At 41.1% G+C, this 22615-nt stretch overlaps 1 protein-coding gene across 5 annotated transcripts in view; it reads right to left on the reverse strand.

Moving 5' to 3' along the window:
- The window catches only part of GPM6B (glycoprotein M6B), an 85973-nt gene that overhangs the window by 17449 nt on the left and 45909 nt on the right, over positions 1 to 22615 (reverse strand). For all 5 annotated transcript variants that reach the window (XM_019524036.1, XM_019524038.1, XM_019524035.1 and 2 more), the window contains one exon: positions 7383 to 7569. In XM_019524036.1, the coding sequence (XP_019379581.1) occupies positions 7383 to 7569 (187 nt within the window). The remainder of the gene's footprint in view (positions 1 to 7382; positions 7570 to 22615) is intronic.

Consider the following 22615-nt stretch of genomic DNA (forward strand, 5'->3'; position numbering starts at 1 on the left):
TTGCTACAGCCGTGTTTAATTTCAAGGTTCTTGTTTTCAAGTTTGCTCCTTGCTCTCATGTGCTCAGGGAGAACAGGGTCTGACAGTAAGGAGAAGGGGAAGGGGCTGCCAGGGGACAAAGGCAGGGGGTAGTAGAGAACAAAGGCTACCTGACCTCCCACAGATTTATTGTCCCCACTATAGCAGTGGGTGGGAAACAAATTCAAGGCAAACCTCCAATAATTAGATTCTGTACCTGGAAAATAACACGTTTATAAATTTTGCATACGTAGACTCTAATCATTGGAGGTCATCTTATTATCAAGGTCGTCTTCTATTCAAGCAAATATGGTAATTCTGATTCTTATACTGACTACTGTCTTAAGAGATGGCCGTGATCTCGAAACTTCAGTTTCAAGCCTGAAAAACAGAGCTATTTCTATACTTTCTATGGACATTGTGACCCCCAATTAAACTTTTATGATACAGTAAGAACACAAATGTTTTGAAATAGTAAGGGTTGAATAGGACCCTGATATTCCAGCCATGCAGTTCTCTGTTCATTTGGTTAGGCTGTCAGAGAGCACATGGCCAGCTCCCCAATTCATATGCCTTTTTGGCCTCCTCCATCCAAGCAAACTATTTGCAAATTTCTGCTACTTTAGGGAAGTTTCATAGATTCGGTTTAGCAAGAAATTATTTTAATGGAGAATATTTTTCCGGCTACTTAGGGCCTGCTTGAGTACCACTATGCTTGCATGGGGGTACCTTCAGTGCCTACATCACAGCACTGCCTTAATTTTCAGATAGAAGTTTAATCCAATTACACTGAGGCACACAAGCCCTTCCACCAATGGTATGGTCTGTAACCCATGGAAAAGCAAGCTTAGGTACAGTTTTCCACAACTGGAAAGCGTTATGCTGCCAAGAGATGACACCAAGTCATCTGGCCCACAGGACTTCCTACAGGTCCAAAAGTCTGGCAGTAGGGGAGTGGTGATAGTCTTTAACTGCTGCTTCTGGAGCCACAGCAATTAATGCTGCCGTCCCTCACCCACATTTTCTGGAACTGTGCGGAGCTCTGTAGGCCAAATGATGTGGCTAACAGATCAAGGTTGTGGACTGGCCCTGTGCAACTCCTCCAGCCTGCAAGGCCATACGAGTTGGCCACCACTTCCCTAAGTGACCGAGCAGCCCTGGGGTGGGAGGGCCTAAAAAAGGACCCTTACAAAAGAGGCTTGCCCTTTGTGTGGACCTGACCAGATGGTCACACTTGGTGGGTCCCTCCTCTTGTGTTCCAACACCAAAGAAATTCTGCTCTTTTTACATAGCCTTGAAAAAAGTGTCCTCACTTTGCTGAGCAGACCTGAAGCAATCCAGTCTGCTCAGAGAACAGTGCTTGCTGAGATGATATTGACACTGTGGCTCTGAACAAGAGGCTGACAGACAAGAGACAGCCAGCCTGTAACTTTATTTTTGGTGAACACCATCACCTGCAAAGACATTCTTACCATTGAATCTGGAAGCTGCAAGCCTCCTACAAGGCATTAGTGATAGACTCATGTACACCCCTCTCATCAAGGGGCCACATGCAATAATCATTAGCATATATGCACTGACATAAGTGTACAGAAAGAAGAACAGGAAGTTATTCAGTACCTGGATCAGTCTCACTCTGACCCAAATCAGAAAAGTCAGTTGTCTTGGGAAACCAACTTTTGTGCTTTTCTATCTGGCATCCACACTGGATTCTGCAATCTAGTGCCCACGTTTTTGTATCTGTGCTGTTTTTTGGCAAGCTGACAAGAGGATGGCATCATGAGTACATCTGCAATCCCTTCAGTGACATCTAATTGGCTACATTATGGTGTGGCAGAGATATCTTAATGACATCAGAATTACTCAAGGTATGCAAGTGTCTGAGACTGCCTGATAAATCATCAAATGATGTGTTCAAAGTTAACCCTCAAAATTCAGCCCAAATGACATATCATTACAGCTAACAGTCTACTAAGGCTAAATGTGAACTGTCTGAAATGAAAAACAGGCTCATACTGACTGCAATGTGGTCCTGTGTTACTGATACAGACTAATGTCTGAGGCATCATGCAGTGTGTCCTAGAGCAATCTGTCATTCACTAGGAATGGCCAGACACACACAATTTAGGCTTATATACAAAACAGATTTTAGAAAGAGATCCATTAAAAGCTTTGATGATTTATAAGGGTATTCAGAAAAAGGCATGTCATGATGCTCTGTGAAGTTTGTAACAGATAAAACTGCATGAGGCTGGGGTTCTTACATTTACTTTCCGGTTGTGAAACCTGGACAGTCTCCAGATGACAGAAATTTCACCTGCACAAAGTACACCAATATTTCTTGTGCTTCCTCCTGAGGGTCAGGCAGTTGGACCAAGTAAACAAGCCAGTTGGTATAGCATTCAAGCATAGATAAAGCAGGCTCAACATCCCTGGGTTTGCCTATGTTGCATGCATGAGCAATGAATGCATGCTTTAAGAAGCTCCTGTATACAGGAATGGAAGTGATCAAGAGCAGCCAAAAAGGCATTTTGTGGACCTACTGATGTTTCACCTCATTCAGAGCAGTTTGTCAGCTGACTGCTGGCATTGCTAGCTGCACACTGAAATCTCATGGCAGGATCAAAGAGGGTTTTGACCTCTTCCAGCTACAGTGCACTGCTAACCTGCAAAAGCAAGAGGGTTTTTTGCCCTCCTCTGTAGAGAGGGATGTGGCTTTCTTCCTGGGATTCTTTTAAGTATATATTTAACAACCTTTTACAGAATCAGGATATTGGTTGTCATGGTCCCTCCCTGCTTTACCTGTGCAGGTTATGGTGTTGTGTTTTGTGTTGCGTCAGGAGTGACTGTGTAACTTTACTAAGATGTCAGACAATGGGTTTGTATAAGATAGTTTGGATAGGGATGATCCTGCCTAAGGCAATGGGGGTTGGATTAATGGACCTGTGGCAGTCCCTTCCAGCTCTGCTTCTCTGTGGGTGTCTTTGCCCATGCTCTGAGGTGCAGAGAGAAGCTGCTTTAATTAAAGCGCCCACAGCACAGTGTACTCAGTGCCTCCTGCTTCAAAATGGCAGCAGGGGTGCTTTAACTAAAGCTCACTGGATGATCTTCAGCTAAAGCACCCCAACGCCACTTTGAAGTGCAGACACACTGCATACACATGATGCCAAGGCTGCTGGAGCATTCTAATTAGATTAATCAAATTAACCCTTAGGAATTAGAGCGCGGCAGAGCAGGCATCAGGCACGTGTATAGATACCCTTTGATAAGAGAATTGTACAAGGCTTAAACAGCAAAAAGAACAGACCACAGCCACAGGTTTGTGAGCGACATTGCAGGGAAAGTGGTTCAAATGTTTGGCTGTAAATTGACCTAGTGAGTCAGGCACACTTGTTGCAACAGTGGTGTAACATGGGATGGGGGAGCAAGCCATGTGCCACAAGCACCAGCTACAGGGAGGGGGGCCAGAAGGATGGGGAGGGGGTGCCTCACCTTTTAGTCCCTTGCTCTGCCTGTATTTTCCAGCTGCACGAAGCACTTGGCTCCAGCAGTGCACATCATGGAGCACAAGGCACTCTGAGAATCGTAGTTTTGTAGAGCGAAAATGGAATTTGCTGCTGTTGGGAGGAAGGGCGGAGGAAGAGAATCAGCCTGATATTTTGTCACTGAAATCAGCAGTTATTTTTGCCTTCTCAACATGGGCCTCAGCAGCAAAAAATGGGGTGAAAGTTTCCCTCAGCAGCAGCAAACTCCAGTGCCTTGCTGAAGAACTAGGATTCCCAGAATATCTTGCATTCCACGAAACACTGCCTGCACCACTCCCATGCACTGCCTCCTGTGCAAGCCAAGCCGGGGAGAAGCAAAGGTGAGAGACGGCTGCCTGCAGCATTCTTCTTCCCACATTATACCTCTGCATCCCACTTCTAAAGTTATTCCAATTGCTATCTCCTTAGGCTGAGACAGAACTGTAGGGCTGGAAGGGACCCCTCAATGGGTCATCTAGTCCAAATCCCTGCTTGAGACAAGATTTTAGGACGGAGAATGTCCCCAACTCCAAACTGCTAAACCTGGCAGGTTTTTTGATAGTTCCCAAAACTTGGAATGCCATGAGATTCAGCCTTGCCTTCTAAGTTGAGTCTATTATGATCTTTTTTTCTTCCCCAGCTATGATAAAAATGAGTACTAGCAAGAGTGCTTTGTCTAACAAAATGACTTGTCCAATTATGAAGATACAACAGAACCTTTGAGTGTTTTTCAGAATTAAATCTCCAAGCCTTTCACATTTCTCCTAAATCCCCCAAATTATCACTTGTCATTAGCATGAAAACACCACACTTATTTTTTGAAGGCAAATTTAGTTCTTGTGAAAACCACTATTTCACTACCTGCAACATTCTGCTTACAGAAGCAGACTACTCAATGCTGCTTTTCCAGTGTCATTAATAACTAATAATCATGTCCTGTTTTGAAAGAATTGCTCACCAGAAATTAAAAGATAGCTAGATCTACACGTTCACCTACTCAGTTCTTAGCCACTCACCTGAGAGCCAGTCTAATAGCGATTTCAGTTGCACCTGAACAGCCTTTCAATGATAATTTTTTTTTTGCTTTATTTTAAAAGAAAAGAAAGATGCTGAATCAAAGTCATTTAGGAAAGAAAATATATGCAGTCTTGATGCACATACTGAAGCTATCGTTAGAAAAAAGGCCATCACTCCCTCAAATGATGATGGGAGGTAGCAGTTTTATTTTCATCATGGTTTTTCAAACCAATTTAGAGTTCGCTCCACCTACACAGCAAAAAAGATGAGCTTATTTCATAACTCAGAACATTGGATTTGGCCTCCACATCAATATTAAATTCTTCAACTGGTTTCAAAGATGACACATGATTATTAAGTCTGGTTAAAATTACATTCCAGTAGAACTGGCTTATTTAAATGCACTTTTAAACCTTTTTGTCCTTCAAAGAGATATGTCGGTTTTTTTCCTCCCCAAATCCTCCCACTGCTTCCAAACAGCTAGCATCCACGGCAACACTGGTAGCAACTGCACACGTCACCGAGACACAATTAGTTTGTGTTTCCATGGCTCCCAATACTGGTTTCATGAGAAATAGTTATTCAAAACAGCTCTTCCAAGTATTGCTATCACAAGGTCTTTTAAAGCTTGCTCCCCATCAGTCTATATAGATGGACTCAATTGAATTTCCCCTATTTTACCTCAGCTAAACAAATTAACTCTTACGTGATCACAGCTTAGTTTGTTATGCAACAGTTGTTTTATTTCTATAGCAAACGTTCCTTAGCACTTAGCTAAAGGGATTAGATGTGAGGCAAGTTCTGGAGGTAGGGAAACTGCCACTACGCCGTCAAATGCCAAATGAACCACATTAGAATGGAAAAAGCTTTCTTACGTGGTATCCAACAGTAGGTGTTAAAATACAGTACACGTTGAGCTGCTAAGTGGGGACAAATTCCTAGAGTCTGCCTGCCTTGAGGAACTGTCCTCCTCAAAAGAAAATTGACGAGAAAATTTCAGGATCCTGGCCAAAACTTATTAATACCACACCAGTGGCCTAAGGTCATGAGTGAGATGATGTGCCTTGAAAGAAAGGAGCTCCCCCAAGATAGTCGAGTTCTCCTGCCCACTTCCACCAACTGAACTTGCAGCCTCTAATACATCACTACCACTCCCTTCTGACCTACACAGCACAGAACTGGAAATTAGTTCCCACTGCTAGCAAGAATTAATTCAGCTTTAAAATCAAAGCTCCTGAGATTTTTAGCTGGAGCAGTACACTTCCTTCCTCATGGGTTTTCAGACTATTGGTCTTACAATCAGAGCTCTACAGGGCCCAGTCCTGAACAGTGCCCATGCCCAGTTCTGTGTAGCGTGAACAATAGTGCATCGCCAGTGACTTCACTCAAGTCCCGGCCTACGCCATCTTCTAGTCACTAAGCATAAGGGCTGAAAGGGAAAAACCAAACACAAGAGGAAAGAAAAGTTGCATCCAATGTTGTGATTTTAATTATAGTGGAAAGGCTCCCCTTACACAAGGTTCCTCCTACTGCTCTTCGGCAAACACCTGTCAGTGGAGCACGCTTCTCCTCAAAAGGAGGCATAGTATGAATGTTGTGTGCCTCTTCTCTTCATGGCACTTGTTGAGCCACTACGACAGCTGGAAAGAGTTGCACAGGTTTGAAGTACAGGCTTGAAGCCTCTACGTAGCGACTTCTTATGGAATAAAGGAAGACTAAGCAATCTTCCCAAGCTGCTTTGCAGGCTGTTCCTGTGTGCAAAAGACCCTGGGCACTTTTACTTCCTCTCTCGTTTCATTCCTCCTTTAAGAAAGCACTGTGAACAAGTATTCCAGCCCTGGTACATGCTCTGTATGAACATCTGCAGTAAATGAGATATTCGGGATATTTTCCGTTTCCCTGCTTTTGCCCCTTTTCAGCCCACTGCATCACATTCTCTCCGAACACTAAACTAGGTTGTTTCTAGTAAAAATCTTCCCCAAGGCAACCCTATAGCTCTACCCAGGAGAGAGAGTATGTTCTGCAACTTCTACCATCAAACTGGTTATTTTCTTCAGGTGAAACTCACCTTTATGTTTGACAATACTAAGACCTTTGATGTCTTGACCATTCCTCACTCCAAGGTTTTGTTTAGGGCTTTTTGGGGGGTGGGGGGTGAGGATATTTGTAGGTCATACGCCTGATGCCACTCACTATACACAAGGTGATTTCCACCCTTTCTGAGGACAGTTTGCTTTCATTGCAATTAATGAATGACATACATAACAACGGAGTGTTCATATATATACACTGGTATATACTGAAACTTAGTATTTTTAGTGCTTTCTCACTGGCTGGAAATCACTGCAATTTTGCAAAGAGTAGTTAGCCACGTTAGCCTGAAGTCAGTCACAAGGCAGGGTAGATATGCACCTTTCAGACTAAGTAAGACACAGGGGGAGGGGGAGGAAAAGAGCAAGCACACACAAGCTTTCACAGCTTAATTAAGTGCGCTTCAGCCCATGAAAGCTTGTGCTCTCTATGTATTGTATTTAGTTAATTTATAAAAGTTGCATATCTACTCTGCCTTCTGCCATTTTGCAGCCAGTGCTGATCCAGATCTTAGAGGAGAAAAACTGCACTCTCTTGGGGATTTACATCCATTTATTATATACACTGCAAAATGCCTAATATTATTTAAAGATCCTAATCTTCAAAGTTAGGATGGATCCAAACATTAATCTCAAAACTTTGTTTGCATTTTTCCATCGAATCTTTAGGCCCTAGGCTGCATTCCTAAAACTCTTTCAGGCAGTAGAAGAAAGGCAGGCATGGCATACTTACACTTCACTCAGTAGAGCATGGTCACTGGTGTTTGTGGAGAAATGCTGTTCCAGAATAGATACAGTTCCAGTGAGAGCCACATGACCACAGCCACAAAACAATGCTACCCCAGAGAAGCAGAGAATGGTTGCCACAAGTGAAGCATATGGAACGCCTCCCAGGCACTTAATGCAACATTCAAAGCAACCTAAGCAGAAAAGATAAAACAAAGGAAGCATTATTGAGGAGAAGAGCAAATTATTAGGAAAAGAACATTCACTCTTCCTTTGGTAAAACCAACTGGGGGTCTCTCTCAAGCCTTAAAAATTGGCAAAGCAACATGTGGAAAACGAATGCATGATACAGGATAACACTTTCTGCTCAAGAGCAGTGACCTTCAGTTTTGTCTGTGTGAACTCAAAGCACACAGATGAAAATAAATGGAGTGCTTATAAATAAAAAAAATGCCATTGATGAGGCAGCCCATAAATTGAAAAATAGAAATCCATTTGGCTAAGTAACACCTTCAGATCTGGCTAGTTTTAAAACATACTGCATTTAAGACTTACTGGTACTACCAATACCTAGTGTCAGTCACGTTGTTGTCATATCCCTTAAACCCAGGAAGTAAAAGCAAAAAGCAGGAAGCATTCTAGAAGAATAATAAGGTATTTTGTATTTTTTACTGTCAAAGGTTTATATTCTCACATTCTCAAAAATCCAACTCTAGGACATTCCTTTGACTAAAGATTACAATTCTAGGAAAAGTCCAATTATTTGTATGAACGGGAAACAAAATTATATAAGCCATTTTATAGTTTAGTTATAAAAATGAACAGAGCTGAAAAAACTGGCAGAGAATATTTAGAAATTTTTTTTTAAGGGATAAAATATATTTTAAAAACAAAAGAAAAAAAGATTATTTATCAAACTAAAATTGAGATGTCTTTTTAGAAGGAACAATGAGTTCTAAGCTGAACTCTTAGACAGCATGTTTTTGTTTCAAATTTTATGGACAGTACAGATGTACATTGTTCTTTCTCTAAAGACTACAATGATACAGCCATAGAGCTGGATACTGAACTGAGCATGCCAATAAAAAAAGAACTTAATGTTAATCGAGTTACATTCACACACACACACACACACACACACACACACACTTGCTCTACAGATGCTAATAAAGGTAATTCAGTTGCATCTACCAGATTCCCACTGAGCGCTTTGCCTGACAATCTATTTGCTTGCAGGACTGGGAAATGTAAATTGGAAACAAACATGGCTTTAACTGCGTTATAATGGTAATGGCAATCTATACCAATTAATTACTTCACAGTGATGGCATTAAGTTTGCTAAGCATCCTCTATTTAGTGTGCATTTCATATAATTGGGCAAAGCATAAACCATTAGGATACTTCTTAATGGAATTACCAATGCAACAGAAACAGTCTGCTTCTCTCAGCATAGAGGATGAAATGAATAATAAACCATTTGAAGTTAGAGAGGCAGCTGGTGAAAATTATCTATATAGATATATATCTATGTATATAGATATATATCTATGTATATAGATATATCATAGTTTCTTGTCTCACAAATTCCACAAGAAGATTAGCAAATTTATATCTAAATAAAGCAGATTTATTTTTAACATCCTTTCCTAGTAATGAATGAGCTTTGGAATAGACACATCTACAAAGCATTTGGGAATAATATGCATGCAACAACAACAGAAAGCTCTCTCACCACTTCAGCAATATAAAACTCTGCTGTAGAGATCTGTTATCAAATGTCCCATCATCCTTAAACACTGCTGAGATGAAATGTCACTTCACTAAATGCATACAAGATTCAATTATGTGGAAACCAGACTCGAAAACTTGCACAGTCAAGACTAGAACTGAAATCCATTCAGTAAGGCCTCATATCCCACAGAATAACTAGACAGCTTGGTGTGTGTTTAACATAAAGGGACAGAAAGAAGAACAGGAAATGCAAAAGCGTGCTATGGGAGGAAATATAACCACTAAGGTGTGCATCTCATCACAGAAGTTCAAACCTAAAGCAAGGTTCAGAATGACAGATATTGCAGGGTGATAACCAGATGGGACCGTTTAGTTTGGGGAAATTTTCTGGATACAACTTATTGATTCGCTCTCATACTGGGGACACTGTGCATCTGTCAGGCGGCAAATATCAGTTTGAATGGAGGATTATTGGTCTCCTTTAACTTTTGCCTCCATGTTGTGATGCAGCATGCAAAGGGGTGACATGCCAGATTCTTGCACCTAGCCCAGGGTCAACAATAGAGTTATTAAACTCTGATAATCTTCTAAATCAAATGGAACAGCCTTGGACAAAGATTCTACAGCCTGGGTCAAACACATTTTTCTAGTCTGACTGGAGGAGTGAGGATTATAAAGTAATAGATTAGCTGGTGAAGGCCTGATCACCTGACAAGTCTCATCCAAGGAGCACTTAACCAAGTGGGCAAGAAGTAATAAAAGGAAGTCTTACCAATCATGCATGAGACACACCAGGGGCAGATCAGATGTTTAACCACAGGAGTGAGAGCTCTTGACCATGGGGCATAAGCCCCAAATTGATGAGATGAGTGGGGGAAGGGACACCTTAGAGGATCAGGACAGAGAATTGACACAGGGACATGCATGTAGGTGATCATTATGCCTACATCTGTGCATTTCTTCTGCTGGATAAAGTAAAGAGATATTGGCTTTCGGAGTCCTTACAAAGTATGTGCATCTGTTTGCTTCAACTAAGAGACATGAACAATGAAATAAAGTAGACAAGAGCGCTGCTCTGGGAAAGGGCATGCTTAAGCTATTGAGGAGTCTGGTGGTGGCTGTGGTTAGCATTGGTTCCAGGAGACTAAAAGCATATGGGCAGAGTCCCATTTTCAGAAAGGAATAACTGATAGTGGGCCTGGTCCAGGCAGTGTGCTAGAGAAGCACAAGAAATAATGCTGCAGCCCACCCAAAGGAAAGCTTAACAGCACAGGGGCCAATGTTGTGAGATCCAAGACACAGCAGCCTGGAAGCATCTGGGTGGGAGAGCTCTACCAAGGTGGTGCTCTCCCCTGCCTTGGAGGTCTTTAAGAGGAGACTTGACAAACACCTGGCTGGGGTCATCTGACCCCAGCGCTCTTTCCTGCTCAGGGCAGGGGGTTGGATTCGATCTACAGAGGTCCCTTCTGATCCTAAAAAATCTATGAAATTCTAAGGCTGTGCCTCACGATCAGTGATGTGAAAAACTTGTTAGAAGAAACAATATAATCATCAAGTCCTTTTCATTCACAATTCCTAGTTGAACAATTTGTTCAGGGACCCAGACATTGTGGTGTCCTTATGCTATCCTTCAGATTCTCCATTAGTTTTATTCCAATCCCTTAACTTGTTGCTGCTATAAGATTCATTTGTCCTGAAGGGTAGGATGTTTGACCTCCTTTACAGTCAACATCAGAGCTGCTCTAGAAGTCAAAAAGGCAAACAGTACTGAAGAATGATACAGCTGAACAACCCACACAAATCTTAGATCCACATGGGCCCAAGGACTAAAGGCTGCTCTCCAAACTAGGTAATTCCAGTAAACTGGGCAACCTGTGCTGTGAATCCCAGTTTGCCATAGGGTAGTAAACTTCTAACTCAGAGGTTTTTTAAAATCAGTCATCAAGTTAATACCTGTGATTATGCTATGTAACTATGGCACATTAATGAACATGTAGACATGCCCACAGAGTCCCAGCAAATACCCACCAATTTGCCCTTGGCTACTGGGAAAACTGGGATACTTTAGTCTATGCATAAACAGCTCATTCCTAAAGCCTAACTTTAAACAAACAAAAAAAGAAAATACTGTAAATAGCTTATTTCTATGGCGGATATACTACACACACGTGCATTCAGTAAGTATAAAACCTTTACACTGGAACTTATTTTTATATACTGCAACAATTTTTATCGAAGACCATCAGCTTTGCACAACAGTGTTTTGAAACAGTAAGTTGCCAAATGTCCAAATCTTCATTTTCATATGACAACCTTAAAGAATGTACTGTACTTTGAGTCACTTGTGTCCACACCAATTGACCTAACCAGTATAGAGTTTGTCTATTTTGTTTTAAAAAAAAATATTAATTTTACCTACACGTTACCAGAAAAACCAAGAGCAGGGTTTCAAAATCAGATATACGATTTCACAAAACAATAAAAAAATTTCCTACCCAACTTCCTATACCTTGGGTTATACCAGGAAAACATGCAATTTCCATTAAATACAAAGGACCACAGCCTCAGCTGCTCTCTGGAACTAAAGCATTTTATATCAGCTGAGGATCTAGTTCAAGGAGTTTCATCATTGGCAGTTTGCTTATAAACCTCTGCAATATTTCTGATTCAACACACCACAATTTACTACACCAATGAGCAGCAGTGAATGTTTATAAAATAAATATGAAACAGGCAAAGTAACTTGATAACTTTCTATTGGTGACGTCAGGCTGAATACTCTATGAGCAACAGTGTAGTGTTTACAATGTTTTTGCAAGTTATTAGAAGATGTAAAAAAATCTGCTAAAGAAAAAGTCTGCCAGTGTCTTCATATTTTGCATATGGATAATCCTATGAATCTTTCATCTCTAGATGCACTCCAACACACAGTGGAAAGAAATTTAAATATAAGCCAATACAGTATAAATACACATCACTGCATCTAGCTTTCAATGGCCATTTTGTTTAAAGCATCACTAGAACCTTTTGTGCAGCTCAGCAGAATAAAAACATTTTTTGTCCTCAGGCTGGTGAACAGCAGTTGCCATGGAGGCAGGTTAACAACAGCCCAATGATTTGCCCCAAGCTGCCTGTGATCCTGGCTACAGATTTAAACACACTTTCTGAAAGAAGCCAGCTAAAACAAGGACTGAGATTATTCTCTAGGGAAATGAATGCTATCTCACACGCACACGCGCACACACACACACACACACACTGAATATTTTTTGCTAAGGGACAAAAATAAGAGAGAGAAAGAACAGGAACCAACTATTCTTTTTTAGTCTCTTGGAAACTTAGGGTCACGGGAAATTGGTAGAGGATGAACCTATACATTTAAAAACTCCACCAGTGATACTAATTGTTTATATATTTACCCTTTTTGATATGCATTAAGCAATACGCCCAAAAGTGTTCATACTGCATGCACATGTTGGGTTAGCCATTACACCTCCATTAGAGCCAAATACTAGCTTAACTTGAACTTGTTTGCTACTGTAATTCTGGATTTAAAAATCACTGCATATTTAATGGCAGGGTTTTCTGTTTTTAAAAATCACAAAACTGTCAGCCCATAACTCATCCAGCTGATATAGGACTGGGTGAGATTACAAATCCCAGAAAACGCAAGCAGAATAGGGGCGACATAGCCTCCTGTACATGTGCACAGAATGCACAGCAAACTCTCTTTATTTTAAGGGCCTTTTCCTTGAGGCTGGTTCTGCTATGCTCAGATACGGAGGTTTTGAGGAGTAGGAGAGAGGTACATAAACTGTACAAACTGCTTATCAGACAAAGTAAAATAAAATGATGTGGGTATGATAATGTTTGCTTTTCTGCTAGCCAACATCTCACCTTATCAGGGATCCTAGTTTTCTCTGATAAAAAAATCCCTTATTTCAGGATTTTAAAAAAGTAACTCAAAATCCACATTTTTCCATGGTTAAAATGAAACAGAAAAAAAGTGGATTTTGGGCAATTTTTTTAAATCCAGGAATTGGGGATTTTTTTTTTTTAAATCAGAGAAAACCATGATCCCTGCTTATCATCTACAATTCAATTTTCCTTCCAGATTAAAACCGTTTTAGCACAAGTTGGATATAAAAAAACTGTTTCTAGAGAACACTGAAGTGTCAAGAAGGAAACCAAGCCCAGAGAGTTGAGACCAACCTGAAACAGGGAAAAGAAAGCATCTGAGTTTCAGGGAAACTAGACTGCAGACTCCCCTTGTCATTTTTTCCTAATTTTGTTGCTTCCCACATCACAGTCTTCATATAACTTTACATTGCTCATGAAAAAGGAACATTAGACCAGGGGTAGGCAACCCCCAGTACAGGTTTCAGAGCATGGCATGCAGAGGCATTTTGCTTGGCACACGCACCTCAGGGTGGATGGCAGGGAAGTGGCCAGGGCCACACTGCCACAACAAGGATCAGGAACCTCGTGGCTCCCCCGCCATCCACACCTGACATGCCACCATCTTACAGGCAGAGGCTGCAGGTGTTTTTGCCATGCTGCAGAAAACCATTGCCAACCCCTGGATTAGACACACTTCTTTCTCCCACTGCTGCTTTTAGGGCTGTCTTATTCATTTTTAATCACCCTGGCACACAACATGTCGATCCCAAACTCAGGAAGTTTCTGCCACGCGGGCTGCTCTTTCACAGGCAAGAGAGCCACTTTTTCAGCAAAATAAGCTAAGCAGAAAAGGCATCAGGTCACACTTTAAACCCAGTCACCAAACATCCAAGAATGGTCCTGATAAACACATGCAAAGTCTCTTATTTTTGCGTGAACTGGAAGACTCAGACCCTTTTCATTTGCTTATTTCCTTCAGTATCTAGGGATTTTCTGATGTGCCTGTTACATGAAGATGCAAAGTGCTGTGCGTGTCAGCCTCTATATATTTTTTGCAAGAAAATGAAATCTGTTGGTGAAGATAAATCCCACCACTTTTCACTATATAGTAAATGACCGAAAATTGCTGCTCTTGATGGCTTTATGCACTCCATGATTTAAAGTGTAGGAGACAAAAATGGGGGAGCAGATGGTGGGAGGAAAAAAAAAAGGGGGGGGAGGGGTTACATACTGGTAACGAGACAAAATAGAGTTTGTTCAACTCTTCTCCCACCTGGGCTCCAGCACACTTGCATTTGATAAATATCCTCAGCAGAGGGCATGCTGGGTCATTGTTCAAAGCAGCAGCCAAGGGACTGCGATAATGGGGATTGTGAGGAAAGCTACTAACCACAACAAAGATAGGTTTCACCCTGAATTAAACTTTTCTCCTCTTATCTTTCCCCATTCAGGGCACAAAATCTTAGAGTTATTTTTCAAAATTATTTTCAGGTCATTTTCAAGTCAATGATTCACTTTAAAGCTCAAGCTAAAACTAAAACCTAAGCAAAAACAATTGCTCTTAAATTACAATACACGCTCATATACTACAATATTGAGGGCAACAATTACCAGTAACCAGTAGGGGTGTGCAAGGTGGGCTGTATTCGATTTGGATTCAGTCCAATTCAAGGGACAGTGATTCAATTTGCTGATCTGGATCACTATCCCGATTCGATTTGGCCAAATCCGAATCCGAAGATTCGGGTCTGATTCAGAGAATCAGCGATTCAGCCATAGACACAGTTTCATACGTTTTTTCTACATACCTCAAGGTACCAGGCACGGCTTGAACACTGAGATGGTGGGGCAGATGAAGTGTCCCACAGGAGCGCACGGGGAACCCCCCCCACGCACAAACTCCAGCACAGCAATTGGTGCCCCCCCCAGACATTGGGTGCCACCCCCCCCAACCCAGGAGGCACCAATCACTAAGCCAGGGGGGTGGGTGGTGGGGTTCCCTACGCACTCTGCTGCAGACCTGGAAGTGCTTCTGGTACACTTCTGGGTCCACTGCTGAGCATGCTGGGGACCCCCCCCACACGCTCCCGTGGGATGCTGCATCTGCTCCACCATCTCAGCGTTCAAGAGCCGCCTGGTATCTTCAGGTAGGTAGAATAAACATATACAGCTGTGTCTATGTCTGAATCGTCAAATCTCTCCAAATCGAATCAGAGGCTTCCCAATTAATGGGTTTCCTGATTCAATTTGGGTTTGGAGATTCAGCCACCAAAATTGGGCCAAATCTCCTCTGAATTGAATCAGCAACCACAGCTTTGGACAGCCCTAGTAACCAGGCTAACTTAGGGCCTTGTTACACTTTACGCTTTGAGCCATGCAAATGTTGTTAGTGCTAGCTTGGAGTCACACCCTTAGTCTAGAAATCTTCTCTGACCATCCCTCACTTGGACAGCTGACTTCCCACTAGAGGCCTGGTGAGCAGAGGCAGGACTAGGAGCTGTACCTGCGAGTTGCCAATAAAGGCTGGTGAGCTAGGACAGGCTTCTACCCTTGCTGTACTGGTGGGAGGTTCTGGGATCCTGGAGGACTTCAACTTGGGCACACATCTGTGGGGAGTGGCCACACCTTAATGGAACAGGAGCTGGGTGGTGCAGATCAGAGTAGCATAACTGAGCCACATAACGAGTGCTGAAAACCACGTAAGGTGTTAATGTGCAGACAATCCAGGGGTTAAGAGCTCCAAGAACTGGCCCAAATTATCATGCAACAAGGCCTTTAGTGAATTAAAAGGGGCTACTAAATGCTTAAAGAATTCATATCCAAAAGTCTTTGTAGGATTAGGAGCTACTACTGTATTGACAAAATTGGCTCAGACCCCTTTTCTGTTTTGAAAGAGCACTGGCTGCATGTTCTGTAATGTGCCCAAATGCTCAGGTATTTTAAGGATTGCCTTGCCAAACACTGTAATGACTATTTCCCTTTATGCATATGCTTATAAAAGCTACTTTTTCTGTCTTGGCAGGTGCTGCTTTCCAAGTTAGATGATACTGATTTAAAAAAAAAAGTTGAAACAAATACCAATGCATGTTAAGGACAAACTGAGCCAGAATAGATTCATTTGTATCACTTCGCAGAAGGAAAAGGAGTTGCAATCAATACTCCCTTAGCATACAATGTTTCCTGCAGACTGTGCTTGTAGATCAGTGGTCAGCAACCTTTTTTAGGCTGTGGACCCAGAACAACCCAGGTCAGGTCAGAGTAGGCAGGCCCACACTAGGGGCTGGTCACCACTGCTTGTCTGCAGTGGCATAGAGAAAGTGACTGCCCCTGAAGACCTGGACGACAGAGTGCTACAAAGTCCCACTTTTATGGGCTCTAGGTTGCCAACCCCCATCATAGGGCATAAGAATTACTGTACTGATTCAGGCTTGGAATCTAGCTTCCAGTTTCCAACAAGGACTTAATGCTTCAGATGAAAAGGGCAAGAATACTGCCCAAGGCAGACAGAGCTACTTGCCTTCCACATTAGATCACTTTCAAATTGTTTACAGAATGGCTTCAGCCCAGAAGCACCAGAGTTAATAATACCTTTCTGAAATTTATCACCATTAAACTGCTCTGAATCTTTCAATCTTGCTAAATTCTTACTGCAAATGAAGTCCTGTGACAATGAGCTCTATAGTCTAATTACACAACATGTAATCACATAACAACATTCATATGGAAATATTCAATGAAATTTCAAGATTCCTATGTAATGATAGGGAGAAGAAGAATAATTCCTGGCTACCTTTTTCTGTCTGGGATATAGTAGAGAGGATCTAGGAGCTTTCAGTAGTAGCTACTACTAAGTCAAGATATCAGAATCTAACTAGATGCTACATTTTAAATGGGCTAGAAAACCAAAGCTTTTTGTCAGTCTGTAAAAGCACTATGGGCACCTACACAAATAAGCAGTTCCTACATAGTACAGAAAAAAAGTACACCCTGATGGTCATATCGAAGTTTAAGACTTTCTCTAAAATGTATGAGAAAAAAAATCCATGGGAAGCTGGGTTTTCTACATATCTTTAAAAATAAAACAATGACCCCTCTTGCTATAGCAACTAGGTTTGAGTCATTCATTTCATTGAGCTAGTCAAGTCTAAAAAGTGTAAAATAGATTTGACCAGAACAAGATTTTCTTTTTCCTCTAAGAGGAAGCATTAAAATGAAGAAAATACTAGAGACTAGAGAGCAATTTGTCATCATCAGATTTCATTTTAAAGATCCAATTTCTGATATAAAAGAATAAAGATCCTCTCTTGCAGAAATTACTAGGCAAAGCTGTGGCTTATGTTGCACTGGAGGTCAGACCAAATTATAGCAATGTTCTCTTTTCCAACCTTAAAAGAAACATACATTCATAGAAAAAAACCACACTCTTCCAACTGAAATCAATTTGATACATATCCAGTCCATTAAAATAATTCTTGAGGTGCTCTGAAGATACCTCATTTTAAAGCTGGATAACCTCTAAAATATAAAATACCAATTACAAGTTTATCACAGGCATCAATTGTAGGGTACTAAGGATACCTAAAAGTAAGCATTCAATTAGAGTGTGAAGAACATTGCCACCATGCGAGACACTAGAGCAAAAGCAGTTCTCTTATCCCAGTTCTTTCAGCTTGACGTGAAGGTCAGAATGTCATTTCTTGTCAAAACACGACAGGAATCCATTTCAGTCTATGACATAAGCAATACAAAAGCAAGGGACTCTTGAACCAAGTCTAAACATAAGAAAAAAGTGTATTCAAACAGAATTTGCTTTGAACAAAATTACAAGTGGGATCTCAAGGATGGATATTTTCTCCCTATTTCTCCATCAACATAAAATTTGGAAGGGGAGTGGGGGGAATCCTTACATATTACTGAATCACTGCCATAATTTAAAAAGGGTTTCTTGTGCTAAAGCGGTCAAAGACATTTTGATATAGTTTTGGAATAATTCCTTTTGAACACAATTTATTTACCATGATTCTTACGTAACGTTTGCATACAGAGATGCTACTTGATATGCAGAATTAAATCTGGGGAAAAAAAAAAACCCCAAAACATTCCACTGGCAAGATTTGTCAATGGCCTTGACTGAAACTATAACTTCCACTCCCAATAGGGTGAAGACAGACAAAAAACAAATTATAGCAATTTAAAAGAAGGGAGGAAACTTGCTGTAGAACAGCGGAATCTACTGTGCCAGTTTCATCCGTCTGTTCTAACTTCTACTTACTAGCAGATAAACTGCAATTTACCACCTGCTTTACTTGGAATATATTGTGATTTAGCTTCACTTACCATTTAATAGAAGACAGATGAAACAATAACAGATAAACTGATGCATGCTCATAAGGGCAATTTCCTCCCCCACTTACAAGCAGTAGAGTTGTTTTGTTTCTCCATAGTGTCAGAGTCAGTGTTTCACATGAGGTCAGGCAAAGAAGTGCAGGCCCCCCCCCCCCCCAGTCAACAGTTGTAATTATTTTATTTTGTTGAGGATATTTCTCTTTTTTCTCTTTGTTTTGGCCCCTCACCACCACCTACTCCTTCCAATACACTCCTCTTACCTACCTTTTGGAGATACTGCAACAAAGTTCAAAATGCAAGAATCACCCACAGCTTCAGAACACGCTGACATAGTTGAACCAGAAGATAGAGAGGGGACTAGGAGCCATATTTACAAAGTTATTTAGGTGCCTAAAAATGCAGACCTACACAGTGGTATACGTAAAAGCCTCTAAGTGAACTAGGCACCTCACTCTCATTGATGGCTTCAGCATCTTTGTAAATCTCACCCTTAGTATATTCTTATATCTGCAAGTCATCTGCTTTTTCAATTCCTCTGCCCCCAAAACATAACCCTAAAAAACAAAAAATATCAAGAATTGGGTTTTCAAAGTTGAGAGTCTTGCCTGCAAAATTTGAGTTCTGAAACTTAGATCCACCAGTCTGGAATCGTAACTCACCTCAAAGTTCATCTGCTTGTAACATCCAATGGAAAAAAGGCTTTTGCCATATTGGACCTCATCCACAGCTACTGACTGGTCCCTGAGTTTCTTCTCCCCTAGCTACAAGGAAGCAAACAAGACAAAACCTCTTCCTCAGTAAGAAAAATCCAAAAAAGGGAGAATTTTCAGACCAGTGGGTCCAAGATTCAGAAGCCAAATCCTCCATCTCACTACTAATCTGGATCTACAAAGAAATACCTTAAATACAGAATACAGGAAGAAAGAGAGAATGTGAACTGCCACCATGATGACCCTTGGGCCAACAACAGCATCAAAAGGTGAAGGGGTGAACAGATTTCTAGGGAGATGTTTCGCAAAATTTCCCCCTGCTCTTGAGCAAGCCTATATCCTTATGAAACTGGTTTAAGTTCTGATGGGCTAGTGAATCTTTTCATGCTCTTATGCCTCCATTAAAAGTATGTATACAAACCATATAATATTATTTTGGGAAAGAAAAAAATATAGGATTGGAAACATTACCATTAAGCAAATCGGTATCAAATTTACCTATAAGAATTTCTACATGTGAATATGGGCACCTCTCTCAGACTCCCAAAGAAAGATAGCCAATAAAGTAATGTGTAAATTATTTCTTATTTCTACTATTTCTTAATCTCGTGAAGGAAGCAAAACACCAAATTGGAAGCAAAAATTTGTTATCCTGATATTTCCTAATGCTGGCACTGAGGTAAAGGAGAAATGTCCACAGTGGGAAGTCCCCCTAGGAAGGAAGTTTCACATCAGTACATTTGGAAACATTCTAATAGATTCTGCGGTGCAGTCCATAACAAGGGACTTTTTGTTCTGATTAAATGGAAACTTTTTCTGCTGTCTGAAGGGAAGTAGCAGCCCAACATTTTAATTTGGCTAAATAATGAGCAAAGACATAGTTATCCTTGCAGAAGATACGTTCCATGTACTTGGGCTGCTGCCTGAAGAACTTCACATTTCTTTACCCCAGCTATGAGAAACCTTAACACATTAAATTGGCTTTGAGCATCTGGTTAACTGAGGTTATGCCCAGAACCTCTCACTACCCCCAACTCTTCTTTTAACATCCACAGGATGGCCATAGTATTCTGAAGTTCAACACTATGTCTCTAAACTTCTTGGTTCAAGCAGCATCCATAGGCAGCCTACTGGTCCCACAGTTACCCAAGCCCAGAAGGATGGTATTACTCATTACTGCTCTTGTTCTCTATGGAGATTTCTAATGACAGCTATCAATCTGCAGGGATCCTGTCTCCTTATCTACCACTCAAGTAGTTGAGATAAATTTGCTGGGCATCTGGCACTTCCTTTAAAAAGTGTAAAGAACAATTGGTTGGTGGACAAGCTTCAGAAAAGATTGCCAAGTTAACAAATGATGTTATTCATCATTTGATCTGAAGAAACATCCAAATAATTTGCCACCAAGTCTAGCATACAAAACTTATTTACAACTGGATACTACTCTTGTAAAAAAAACCCAGAAAGTTCTCCATAACTGTCTTGTAACATGTTGTGGATTACCTATCATTGCTGATCAGGGGGTGGTAATCATTGCTGATCAGGGTGCTACCCCCTGATCAGCAATGGAACAATTACCTTGAGCCACTCCAGATCTAGCATGAGACAGCATTTGCCCACTGTCCAGCATAAATAAAGCCTCTTGAAATTCGACTATTGATATTCCAAATATCATATCTTCTCACATACAACACACACCTTTCCTCCCAGAAAAAACAGCTGCTGGAAACTTCAGTTCACATTATATACAAGAAACATGGTAAGAACAGTTTCTGCTGTTTCTGGGCAAAAGTGAAAATAAAACCTCTATGGACTCGCATGGAGCACAACACCAAGCAGATTTGGGTCCCTAACTGCTGCTATTTAGTTACTTACAAAGAAAGATCTTTTTTTTCCCTTCACTCTGCCTTTCAAAAACAATGTGCATCATATATTATTTTTATCGATGTGGTATGTAAAAAAATATGGTAATTTAAAAGTACAGAAAATTGTTATCTTGCTCACAGCTGGAAGATTGTTGTAAAGAATGCTGGCTTGCCTTTGGAATGGTCAACTTTCCACAAAAAAAATATTTTCCTAACCCCTGGCCAGTCCAACTTAAGTCTTTCAGTATCCGAGAAGTTCTTCAAGACACAGGACTGCAACTCAGATACTCCAGTGACAGAACAGCTATATAAATTAATCAAAAATTTGGGTCCTAATGGAAGTGACAGTCTGAAAGAGTACAGAGTATTTTCAGCCTGTTGTTACATATAGAAAATTATGCTAAGACCTACCAGTGGGGTACCAAATTCTCCCTATAGTCCATCCTAGCTGAATAGAACAAAGTTGAGTGAATGCTTACCGAAGAAGCAGTCTGACTATTTCAGCAATATTTTTAATACGTTATTTGACAATTTAAAAAGTGTGCATGTGTAATCACTTGGTTTTTGTGCACAGACTAAGCCTATGATAGAAACAGGATTTTAAGAGATCTGATGTACCAGAGCCTCCTGGATAGAAGGGAAATGTAAGGGGTTGTAGAAATATTGCTGAATGTTACTTTATCATAACCTTTAAATTTCTGACCTGAAGTCAGATGTCTCTGGGCAATCAAGGCATCAAGGAGATTTTAACAGATCAGCTCCACTCATTGACCATTACCACTAGGTAGAATGACCTTATCTTACAGCAGATATGGCTTTTGGTTTCCAGTGTCCTCACAGGCCAAGATTTTCTGAAATGATTGGTGATTTTGCATGTTTTCATTTCTGGGTGTCCAACCTTAAATGCTTCAAAGCTATTCACTCACACTCACTCAAACTGGGGGGACGGGGGGCAGGAGAGTGGGGGTTGGAAATTGCCTTCCCTTCCCCCTGCCCCCTTGCACACATTTAACCGTCTCAGTTTGGGTACTCGAAATCAAGAATCACCAATCACTTCTACCAATGAAGACTCACCAATAACTTTCATTATATTTTTTCTGTAGCCTCTCCCTTAAAATATGACATGCACACACACACACACACACACACACACACACACACACACACACACAGTCTATCATCAGGTGGAACCATGTCTCGGGAAGCAGTTGGGAAGTATAACACAAAGGTGTCAAATATAGGGCCGATGGGTGAGATCCCGCCCAGGGAGCCCTATTATCCAGTTTGCAGTACTGCCCATGATTCTTGGGCTGGATCTATAAACAGCTTGTGTACAGTGAATGGGACCAATCAGGTATGTGCCAAGTCCAGCGCATGGGGCCAAAACATGCTGCATGTGGTTCATGGGGCCAATGTGTGCTGCATGCAGCAGGCAGGGACAGTCCAGGGCACACACCGAATGCGGCACCTGTATCCAGCACACAGGGCCTGTCTAGTTGATGGTCTATGCATACAATCCTTTGATCACTGGTTTCTGATTTGCGGAGCTGCCTCCAAAGAAATTACCATTCAAACTAATCTGCAGACAGTTTCAAAACAATTTTGGGCAGCACAGTGTAACAAAGACATCTAACATTGAAAGCTGCTGTATTTCAAAACACCAACAGGTTAAAATATTTATTTCAAG

The sequence above is a fragment of the Gavialis gangeticus genome, unplaced genomic scaffold (assembly GCF_001723915.1).
Source record: "Gavialis gangeticus isolate Ggan-Ray unplaced genomic scaffold, GavGan_comp1, whole genome shotgun sequence".
Classification (NCBI taxonomy): domain Eukaryota; kingdom Metazoa; phylum Chordata; order Crocodylia; family Gavialidae; genus Gavialis; species Gavialis gangeticus.